The 12,047-nt window shown below is 47.1% G+C and overlaps 1 protein-coding gene across 3 annotated transcripts in view; it reads left to right on the forward strand.

Moving 5' to 3' along the window:
• The window catches only part of LOC135550700 (active breakpoint cluster region-related protein-like), a 263,459-nt gene that overhangs the window by 52,075 nt on the left and 199,337 nt on the right, over positions 1–12,047 (forward strand). Inside the window, exon 1 of one of the 3 annotated variants that reach the window (XM_064981736.1) lies at positions 6,335–6,746. The exons of the other annotated variants lie outside the window; for them this stretch is intronic. Coding sequence (XP_064837808.1) covers positions 6,686–6,746 — 61 coding nt within the window. The 5' untranslated portion in view covers positions 6,335–6,685. Of the gene's footprint in view, positions 1–6,334; positions 6,747–12,047 lie in introns of those variants that run through there. 3 annotated transcript variants of the gene reach the window in all.

The following is a 12,047-nucleotide window of genomic DNA, read 5'->3' on the forward strand; positions in this document are numbered from 1 at the left end:
ACAGATGAGGGAGGGGAGAATAGCGTAGGTTGAGTGGAGGAGAGGTACTTGTAAGCCCCCCTCTTCCCTCCATCTCTCCTCCCTCTCTTTCCCTAGGGAGACGGGTGGGGCTGGAGTGGGGTGACGGGAGAGGGGTTAGATGAGTGTGAAGAATGGTTCAGGGGGGTATCTGGGCAGAGTAGAGTAGGGGAAAACACAACGTGTTCATTGGCTGGTGGGCCGGCCTGTTAAGTGTGTACGCACACATGAACACACACGTGCATCCCCCTCCCCATACCGATAGGCTGTGTTTGTGCCATAACCAGCAGGATTGGTGAATGCCATAGCCACATATCCTGTGTTGAATAATGTAGGAGTTGGAGCAGTGTATGGGCTGGGTATGGGGTCATACCTGAACTGGGCCCCAAAGTGAAGTGGTTTCCTGCCCCCTGTGACAGCCAGCTAACCTGTCTGTTTTGGGGGTGTTGTGTATGGTTTGATGCCGTGCCATTTTTGCCATCCGTTGTTACCCGGATTCACTGGTCCACTGATTGAGAGTAGTGTAGTTTAGGCCAAATTTGTCTCTGTACACATCACTGAGCCTGTTGTTTGACGAGGATCTACAATGAAGGGAATTGATTACTGGCTGTAATAATTCCCTCATTCATTAGACATTGTAATGAATAATGAGGAGTTTCATGTAATTCATTTCACCGGAATTCTATTCCAGTAACATACATTGGTATTGATTGTGTTGTGTTCTCCTGGCGATGCTGATTAGTGGTTTGTTGGACAGTATTGGCTATGTGTGTTTGATACAGCAGTGTTGTATCTGACGAGATCAACCAGATGTACTGGGGCTGGTGCTCCAAGGCCTTTGTAAGGAGGTGAGAGGTTGTGTGGTTGCTGTGCTTCCCAGAGAGGGTAGTGATAGGGTCATGTTACCCCCTTGGACTGGACTGGATTGGGCTATTTAGTGTGACCCTACCATCTGGTCTCCTAGTCACACAGTATGACCCAGAATTGGACAGAGCATTGAACTGGGTGGAACACTGGGATGCAGGTGTACATCAGATGGACAGACACGGACAGACGGACAATAGTTTTAGAAGTCTATTCTCCTCTCGTGGGAAATCAACCAATACCTTTGTCAGTCTGTCACAGTACTGTAGAGACTGGGTAATGGCCTGTTTTACCCCACAGCGTGACTGCCCATTAATATTTGATGCTGGAAAGAATTGTGTCGCAACGGGAAGGCTAACACACAGCGTTACAAGTGTATTCTCTTTGTTTAGCCTTGCCCGCAGATGATGGCCGTTTTAGTGTGTGTGTGGGGGAGGTTGGTATTGGCTCGCTTCCCAATGCCCTGGAGGATGAAGTATGCTCCCCCCCCACACACACACACACACACACACACACGTGTCGTTCTGTGACTGTGATGTGACAGAATGAGGGAGCGCTGCCCCGTTGTCCCATTTTGAAGACAAAGGATGATGATCAGTGCTCTGCTCCTCATAAATCCAACATTGATGAAGAGCCACTTACCCTCTCACTCTCTCACTCACACGCTGCTCTTTGTCTTTGTTTATCTAAACCCACGTGTGTGTGTGTGTGTGTGTGTGTGTGTGCCTGCCAGCCAGTGTTTGGGAATGTTTGTATGTGACCCTTCAAATGAACTCTCTCGCCTCCATCTACTGTTAGATTCATAATAACATACAATGATATACTTTAGTTTCAATTACAGAATCAGGTGCAAACAGTGGAATGCCATCCAGGACCTATATAATAGATGGTGTCAGAGAAAAACCCATAAAATTGTCAGATTCCAGTCACCCAAGTTATAGACTGTTTTCTCTGCTACTGCACATCAAGCGGTACCGGAGCGCCAAGTCTAGGACCAAAAGGCTCCTCAACAGCATCTACCCTCAAGCCATAAGACTGCTGAACAATTAATCAAATGGCCACCTGGACTATTTATATTGACCCCCCCCCCCCCCCTTTGTACACTGCTGCTACTCACTGTTTATTATCTATGCACAGTCACTTCACCCTACCTAAACTCAGCAAAAAAGAAACGTCCTCTCACTGTCAACTGCATTTCTTTTCAGCAAATTTAACACTTGTAAATATTTGTATGAACATAAGATTCAACAACTGAGACATAAACTGAACATGTTCCACAGACATGTGACTAACAGAAATCGGAATAATGTGTCCCTGAACAAAGGGGGGTCAAAAGCAACAATCAGTATCTGATGTGGCCACCAGCTGCATTAAGTACTGTTGTTTTTATTTCTTTACGTACCTATTGTTTACCTAATATATTTTTTTGCGCTATTGGTTAGAGCCTGTAAGTAAGCATTTCACTGTAAGGTCTACTACACCTGTTGTATTCGGCACACGTGACAAACTTTGATAAGATTTGCAGTGCATCTCCTCCTCATGGACTGCACCCGATTTGCCAGTTCTTGCTGTGAGATGTTACCCCACTCTTCCATCAAAACACCTGCAAGATCCTGGACATTTCTTGGGGGAATGGCCCAAGCCCTCACCCTCCGATCCAACAGGTCCCAGACATGCTCAACGGGATTGAGATCCAGGCTCTTCGCTGGCCATGGCAGAACACTGACATTCCTGTCTTGCAGGAAGTCCCGCACAGAACGAGCAGTTTGGCTGGTGGCATTGTCATGCTGGAGGGCATGTCAGGATGAGCCTGCAGGAAGGGTACCATATGAGGGAGGAGCATGTCTTCCCTGTAACGTACAGCATTGAGATTGCCTGCAATGACAACAAGTTCAGTATGATGATGCTGTGACACACCGCCCCAGACCATGACGGACCCTCCACCTCGGTCCCGCTCCAGAGTACAGGCCTCGATGTAACGTTCATTCCTCGGTGTAAACGCGAATCCGACCATCACCACTGGTGAGACAAAACCGTGACTGATTAGTGAAAAGCACTTTTTGCCAGTCCTGTCTAATTTAGAGACGGTGGGTTTGAGCCCATAGACGACGTTGTTGCCAGTGATGTCTGGTGAGGACCTGCCGTACAACAGGCCTACAACTCCCGAAACCAGCCTCTCTCAGCCTATTGCGGATAGACTGAGCACTGATGGAGGGATTGTGGTTACATCTGCAGTCCTCATGCCTCCTTGCAGCATGCCTAAGGCACGTTAACGCAGATGAGCAGGGACCCTGGGCATCTTTCTTTTGGTGTTTTTCAGAGTCAGTAGAAAAGCCTCTTTAGTGTCCTAAGTTGTCATAACTGTAACCTTAATTGCCTTCTGTCTGTAAGCTGTTAGTGTCTTAACGACCGTACCACAGGTGCATGTTCATTAATTGTTTATGGTTCATTGAATAAGCATGGGAAACAGTGTTTAAATCTCTTTACAATGAAGATCTGTGAAGTTATTTGGATTTTTACGAATTATCTTTGAAAGACTGGGTCCTGAAAAAGGGACGTTTCTTTTTTTGCTGAGTTTACATGTACAAATTACCTCAACTAACCCTTACCGCACACACTGACTCGGTACCGGTGCCCCCTGTATATAGCCTCGTTATTCTTATTGTGTTACTGGCAAATTCCATCTGGCACATTGCGCCCAGTCTATTGGGGAGAGACAGAGCAGCGCTCTGGGCCAACTCTGTCTCAAGGAGGGGATCCTCCCCCTAGGCTTGAAGTTGTTCTGCCACACTTATCCCTCCCATGTATCTGTCCTGTCTTCCCATCCTAAAGGGGAGAGGGAGAGATGTTTTGGCGGGATTAAGGAAAGAAACTAGGGGTGGAAAAGCAGGTGTTGATGAGGTCTGAGGAGAGCACTTCCCTCCTGTTCCCCCCATCTTGAAGGAGAGAGGGGTTGAAAAGAAGGTGTTTAAGGAAAGGGGGGTTGGAGGGGAGAGGGAGCACTTTAGAGTGGCTTTGTTGCCTGCAGCATGACTTTCAAATCTCTCACAGACAGACACACACACAGACAGACACAGACCGTTAATTGGTTCGTTATCGTTAGGGAGGGGCATTGAAACAGTGATTCCTCAGGTCCTGAAGCCGTCAGATGTATCTGCTGCTACAAGCCTCAACACTAATATGGTAATACATAAAACACTCAAAACACTGATAGTAAAGGATTTGATTAATTAGCTGGTCCGCAGTCTATATCAGTGTTCTGTGGCTTATATTAAGAAAAATATATGGTATTATTTTTGCACTGTTGGAGGGAGATACACAAGCATCTGCAAATCTATGTACATGACCAATAAACTTTGATTTGAGTTAAATGCCATTGAGTGACGTGTTTGGTAAACTGAATTTGGGTGAATGCCAAGTTTGCTGTGTGTGTGCTGTATGTGCGTTTCGGTGGGTCAGAGGGAGGGAGAGGGAGGTGGCGGGAGGAGATGGAAAGGGTGAGGGTGGGTGTGGAGGGCGGGTGGGAGAGGGAGGTGGCGGGAGGAGATGGAAAGGGTGAGGGTGGGTGTGGAGGGCGGGTGGGAGAAGATTGGGAGACGGAAAGCACAGACTGTTAACAGGAGTTTCTCGTGATTCCAAAAGTGTTTGAGTTTGTGTGAGAGAGAGAGGGGTCAGCCAAAAGGACTGGAAGACGCTGCTTGTTTCCACGGGAACTGAGGAGAGGAAAGGAAAGATGACATAGCCCATCTTCCCCAGACATGCCTTCTCTACTCCTGCTCTCTCTACCTCTTGTTCTTTCTCTTCAGCACGACCCTTCTCTACACCCACACCTCTCTGACCCTTTACTGTCATCTGTTGTAGACTTCCTTTTATTTTAATCTCTCTCTCTTGTTTCTGATCTCTCCTCTTTTTGATCTCTCCTCTGATCTCTCATCCTCAGCAGGAACTGAGACTCAGTCTCAATGCATTACACACACACACACACACACACACACACACACACACACACACACACACACACACACACACACACACACACACACTTGACATTCACCAAGGTTCAGCTTGCAGTGAACTAATCTATTTTGTCTCTGACACGAGCACAACAACCCTTTTGCCCCCATCACTCCCTAACTCCAACAGTCTCAAACAGAGAAAAACATGGTTCACCTGCATCGACTGGTAGTGAATTGTTAGTAGTGTATACTGTGTCTTTAGTGCGGGCCAGTACAGCCAGCAACTGTTGTTTTGTCCAGTTATGACAGAGGCTTATTTGTGAAGCCACTCATGACACATTAGCACACCCAGGCTTTAGGAGACCAACAGCACAGTCCTCCTAGTCCATGACTACCCAGGCTTTAGGAGACCAACAGCACAGTCCTCCTAGTCCATGACTACCCAGGCTGTAGGAGACCAACAGCACAGTCCTCCTAGTCCATGACTACCCAGGCTGTAGGAGACCAACAGCACAGTCCATAGTCCTCAAGAAAACGGGGCTATTGCAACCTCTTCTGCGAGGGCGAGGAAGATGGGGAAATGAGGAGGAGTGCGAGCGAGTATCAACCATTCAGTTTTGACATCTCTCCCGTCAGATTAACAGACACAACATACACATATAGTGTTCCGTTTTGGATGTTGTTCTCATACAAGAGAAAGAGACAGAAATAAAGAGTGCACAGAAGAGAAGGAGAGCGAGAGTGGATTAGAAGAGAGAGCGAGGGTGGATTAGAAGAGAGAGCGAGGGTGGATTAGAAGAGAGAGCGAGGGTGGATTAGAAGAGAGAGCGAGGGTGGATTAGAAGAGAGAGCGAGGGTGGATTAGAAGAGAGAGCGAGGGTGGATTAGAAGAGAGAGCGAGGGTGGATTAGAAGAGAGAGCGAGGGTGGATTAGAAGAGAGAGCGAGGGTGGATTAGAAGAGAGAGCGAGGGTGGATTAGAAGAGAGAGCGAGGGTGGATTAGAAGAGAGAGCGAGGGTGGATTAGAAGAGAGAGCGAGGGTGGATTAGAAGAAGAGCGAGGGTGGATTAGAAGAGAGAGAGCGAGGGTGGATTAGAAGAGAGAGAGCGAGGGTGGATTAGAAGAGAGAGCGAGGGTGGATTAGAAGAGAGAGCGAGGGTGGATTAGAAGAGAGAGCGAGGGTGGATTAGAAGAGAGAGCGAGGGTGGATTAGAAGAGAGAGAGCGAGGGTGGATTAGAAGAGAGAGAGCGAGGGTGGATTAGAAGAGAGAGAGCGAGGGTGGATTAGAAGAGAGAGAGCGAGGGTGGATTAGAAGAGAGAGCGAGGGTGGATTAGAAGAGAGAGCGAGGGTGGATTAGAAGAGAGAGCGAGGGTGGATTAGAAGAGAGAGCGAGGGTGGATTAGAAGAGAGAGCGAGGGTGGATTAGAAGAGAGAGCGAGGGGCTCTGCGCGCACGCTCAAGAAATAGAAAGAGCGAGAGAGGGGTTGGGAGTGAGTGAGCAAAAGAGAGCTAAGGGGAGGGAGTGCTTTCTGTCTACCCTAGCAACGGTTGGCTGTGGCAGTCTCTAGCCTGCTGTTGGAGCTCAGCCTGACAGCAACTGCTGATGTCGAGGGCTGTGGATACACACATTTTTGTTCTCTCCGCCTGTTGGACCCAGTTTATGTGTATTTTGTCTTCTTTTGTTTCCTGAGATGACGACTGCCTTTCACCCGTGAATAAGAACAACAAAAAGAGTGTGTATTCAGCGGAAGCAGAGGAAGAGAGAAAAGGTATTGAGTGATAGAGAAGGAAGGAGAAGCGGAGAAAGGGAAAGAAGCATTTTTGAAGAGGAATCATTGCTGGAGGATGGAGCCCCTGAGCACTCGTGGCCTCCCCCGACTGTCTTGGATAGATACACTCTACAGCAGTATGTATCACTCTCTCTCCTCTTCTCTTCCTCCATCCCTCACCCACCACGTTCTCTGAGCTGGGAAGTCTGATCTCATTAGGAACAGACACGCTCGCACACTGGGTTGTGTCACGACTCCCAATGAGTGCCCATCACTATAGCTGTCCATAACAACACACCCCAGTCCTATATGTATTATTTTAGCCTTCGAGGAGCACTGTTTTGGCCATTAATCTAAAGTGTGTGTGTACAGAGAAACGTCAGTGCCTGTATATCCCGCTCTTCTAATGGTGATATTAGGTCATGTGTCTACTTTGGAGAGAACAAATATATTAGCATATTTAACCAACCAGGACATGTCGAAAGTGTTGGATGCTACTCTGAAAATGTAGTTTACCAAGCTACCAATCACTTCACACTGGAAGAGGTTCATCTTCATTAAAGCTACCCTTAAGAAAAATTGTAGTTTACTGAAGCTACTTCAAAAAAGTAGTTCACTACATCCAAACTACATATGTACATCTGAAATGTCAGACTATAAATTGAAAGAACAGGTCGCTTTGGTGTCATAAGCTTCCAGAATATGTCATCTTAGCCTATTAAACACAAAAATAATGTTTCAAGTGAGAAGTAGGCAGGTCTGATGCAAAGAATTACAATTATTGCCTTCTTCACCTATATTTAATTTTTTGGCAAAAAAAAATATTGAACTACTTAAAACACTACCTCCATTTGACTTTCGTTCAACTACCACCAAGCTACTGCCAGATGTACTTTCATTATTTTAGTTATCTGTAGTTCACTACTCCCCAACACTGCCACCTGACAGCGTTAATGGTGCAGAGATGTTGGTATAGTGTTCTAACCAGGACACAAGCTGTGATGGTGCATTATTCAGTCATTCCGTTTATTGTCCATGTAGATTCTTCATTGTGGTCAGTGTTTTTATTGGACAATTTCTGTGAATGCATGTTTTTTTTATCATGTAGGGTAGGTTAATGTAGTGCCTGACTAAATGTTTGTATAGAAAATGATTATGAATCATGATGATTAATGTATGTTTCAATGTAGGATTGGAATATTCTTGAAGATCTGTACTTAAGGAGCTAGTTGTTGTCTTTAGTCAGCATTCTATGTATGCAATAGCTTTTAAGCTGAGGTGTGTGTGTGTGTGTGTGTGTGTGTGTGTGTGTGTGTGCGACTTACCCATACATGCATGAGTCGTGATGTGATTCCGATGGTCTCCGAGACTTGTCTCAAAGGAGAGATTAGGTTTATGTAACAGCTTGTGGTCATTTATTCTGCTGTATCGCTATTGTTCCCAGTTAATCTGCCCATTGAGGGGGGACAGAGAGGGATTGAGAGCGGTGAGAGAAAGAGGGGTGGTAGGAAGGTAGAGGAAGAGAATAGGGAAGAGTGAGGGGAAGGTAGAGGAAGAGTGGGGAGAGCGAGGGGAAGGTAGAGGAAGAGTGGGGGAGAGCGAGGGGAAGGTAGAGGAAGAGTGGGGGAGAGCGAGGGGAAGGTAGAGGAAGAGTGAGGGGAAGGTAGAGGAAGAGTGGGGGAGAGCGAGGGGAAGGTAGAGGAAGAGTGGGGGAGAGCGAGGGGAAGGTAGAGGAGGGGTGGCCAGTCCTCTTCTGGCTGTGCCAGGTGGAGATTATAACAGAACATGGCCATTGAGGCCAGATAGTTCTTCATGATGTTCATAGATGACCAGCAGGGTTGTACAGGGTGTAACATGTCAGCACAACCCGCGATCACACAGGGGGTTGTTCACCGGATAAGTACAGTTATTCATCATTAGTCAGGATTATTCATGCATGTTTATTTTTTTCGCAAATGATCACCCTCTTCTCTGCTGCACTACATATTAAAATGCATCAAGCAGACCACATTGAAAAGACTGTATGAGACAGTCAGTGGTGGTCTAACAATGAATAAAGACCATCTGGGCCGGGTGTGAAGTTTGAAGTGGCTAGCAGCCGGTGGTTGAAGAAATTGTCTCGTTTGGCAGCAGCACTGATAAACTAACACAACGAAAGTGTCATTACACATCTCATTTCCTGTGTGAGTAGATGTCTAACGTCTGTACAGCACTTTGAGATATCAGCTGATGTACGAAGGGCTATATAAATTGATTTGAACAAAGACCTTCAAATGAAGGAATAACAAGAGACCGTGTTGACTCAGATGGCCCTGGAGTTTAGTGTTAGATTAAATTGAAGGCTACTTCCATTATATTGAAGGCAATGTATGTTTCTTCCATTTCTTGTCCTCTTTCTCCTCTCTTGTCCTCATCCTTCTATCATCCCTTCATCAGTGGAGTGACAGATCAATTGGACAGTCAGTGAGGGTGATGATTAATGTCGCAGTAAATCACACAGGTTGTGGAGAAATGTTTGACTCTTTACTGCAGCAGTCTTGGCCAAACCACTCATGCCCCTCTGATTATATTCAGTTGCACTCTCGCCGCCTCACACACACTTGTCCCTCATTCATACAAAGTTCTTCCTCTCTTCAGCGAAGAGAGTTCAGATTTCTCATCTGCCCCCCTCTCTGCTAAACCCCTTTTCAGAGAGGCAACCTACAGACTCGTGGAAACTCTGCTTGGGTACAATAACATGCACAGCCGTGTGTGTGTGTGGATAGATCTAGGCTAGCATTATCTAGGCTAGCATTAACAGTTTATCATTTGTTTTGACAAACTCCATATCTTGCAAATAGGATATTTCTGTCCATGTGAGCACTGAGGTTGGTTTCAGCGTCTCGTCTCCAGTATTTTCACTTTAGCTCAATGCCAAAGCCAACGGTACACTTTCACTATATTATATTCAGAGAAATCGTCTGGAGTCATATGACGCTGATGCGTCTCAAAGGAGAGGGATTATGTAAGAGACAGACTATAGCATTAAGTATGGCAGCAGAGGACACACACACACACACCTAATCCTAGTCACTGCAGGGAAGGCTGACTTGGGAGTACCAAGATTTTAGCTCCACACGTGTCAAGAGGCAGTACCACTGCTGTGCCAATCCTGTACACAACTATAGCCAGCTGCCTGCAGTGTTGGTGCACTGGCCACTGTGCTACACTGTGATGCCAGGCACCAGGCCACTAAGCTACACTGATGCCAGGCATCAGGCCACTGAGCTACACTGATGCCAGGCATCAGGCCACTGAGCTATACTGATGCCAGGCATCAGGCCACTGTGATGCCAGGCATCAGGCCACTGTGATGCCAGGCATCAGGCCACTGAGCTACACTGATGCCAGGCATCAGGCCACTGTGCTACACTGTGATGCCAGGCATCAGGCCACTGAGCTACACTGATGCCAGGCATCAGGCCACTGAGCTACACTGATGCCAGGCATCAGGCCACTGTGATGCCAGGCATCAGGCCACTGAGCTACACTGATGCCAGGCATCAGGCCACTGTGATGCCAGGCATCAGGCCACTGTGATGCCAGGCATCAGGCCACTGTGATGCCAGGCATCAGGCCACTGTGATGCCAGGCATCAGGCCACTGTGATGCCAGGCATCAGGCCACTGTGATGCCAGGCATCAGGCCACTGTGATGCCAGGCATCAGGCCACTGTGATGCCAGGCATCAGGCCCTCCTAGTTGGCTGTGTAATGATGTCAGCCATTAGAGCTCCAGCGGAGGTTTGTAATACCCACTACTTCACATACATGTTTAATGGTATTTTCAGATGTGAACACGGCACTGTTTTACTTTAATATTTGTGTTGTGTGGCCGGTATTGAACTCTGATTTGAGTTGAGGGCTGGTTTATGAAGCAGAGACTGAGGTCCAGGGTTTGAAGCCTAAACAGTATGAGAGAAGCTGTTGTAAGGTTAATCTTATGTTCAGAAATGACAATCACCATGGGGTCATTCCATGTGAAAGGTGATTGAATGCAGTGTGGCATTTTGAGCAGGGGGTTAGTTGGATGGTTGGTTCATGGCGGATGCAATGCTAAGACATCTATCTAGACTATTAGGTCTGAGTGCCTGGTTATGAAGCCAGCGTTCTGCTCACTGTAGAAGTGATCACATCAGCAGTCTAACGAAGAGCCTGGTCTGTGTGTTGAACTGTGTATGTCATTGCTAACATAGAGGGAATTGATCCTACTTCTATGAGTTCGCCAAGAGAATAATGGAGTCTGTATGTGGACCTATTTACAGCCACTGTGGATCCATTGTGTTAGCAGTGTACTAACCCCTGATGCCTAAAGAGCTGAGTGCTTAATGATGGTTATTATTGTATCTGAGCATCAGGGTGTGTGTGTTTGTCTCTGTTTTAGCAAATGGGGACAATAAAGTGATTTTGGAGACCTTCCCAGAAACTAGAGTGAGATGGGAAAGAGGGCAGAGAGAGTGAGTGTGTCAGGGGTGATATAATAGGCTACTAGCTGAAGGTGTGTAACCCATTCGTCACATTCACCCCTGCAAAAAACTATCTCATTGTGTCGAAATCAATTGGTCTCCTGTGGATGGATGGTACTGTGGTCTCCTGTGGATGGATGGTACTGTGGTCTCCTGTGGATGGATGGTACTGTGGTCTACTGTGGATGGGATGGTACTGTGGTCTACTGTGGATGGATGCCAGGCATCAGGTCTCCTGTGGATGGATGGTACTGTGGTCTCCTGTGGATGGATGGTACTGTGGTCTCCTGTGGATGGATGGTACTGTGGTCTCCTGTGGATGGATGGTACTGTGGTCTCCTGTGGATGGATGGTACTGTGGTCTACTGTGGATGGATTCTACTGTGGATGGGATGGTACTGTGGTCTACTGTGGATGGGATGGTACTGTGGTCTACTGTGGATGGATGGTACTGTGGTCTACTGTGGATGGATGGTACTGTGGTCTACTGTGGATGGGATGGTACTGTGGTCTACTGTGGATGGGATGGTACTGTGGTCTACTGTGGATGGATGGTACTGTGGTCTACTGTGGATGGATGGTACTGTGGTCTACTGTGGATGGGATGGTACTGTGGTCTACTGTGGATGGATGGTACTGTGGTCTACTGTGGATGGGATGGTACTGTGGTCTACTGTGGATGGATGGTACTGTGGTCTACTGTGGATGGATGGTACTGTGGTCTACTGTGGATGGGATGGTACTGTGGTCTACTGTGGATGGATGGTACTGTGGTCTACTGTGGATGGATGGTACTGTGGTCTACTGTGGATGGATGGTACTGTGGTCTCCTGTGGATGGATGGTACTGTGGTCTCCTGTGGATGGATGGTACAAATAATTCACTAAACCCTTAACCTCAACTAAATCTTGTAATAAATAATGTAAAAATTGAGC

Source organism: Oncorhynchus masou, chromosome 12 (genome assembly GCF_036934945.1).
Source record: "Oncorhynchus masou masou isolate Uvic2021 chromosome 12, UVic_Omas_1.1, whole genome shotgun sequence".
In the NCBI taxonomy this organism is placed as follows: Eukaryota; Metazoa; Chordata; class Actinopteri; order Salmoniformes; family Salmonidae; genus Oncorhynchus; species Oncorhynchus masou.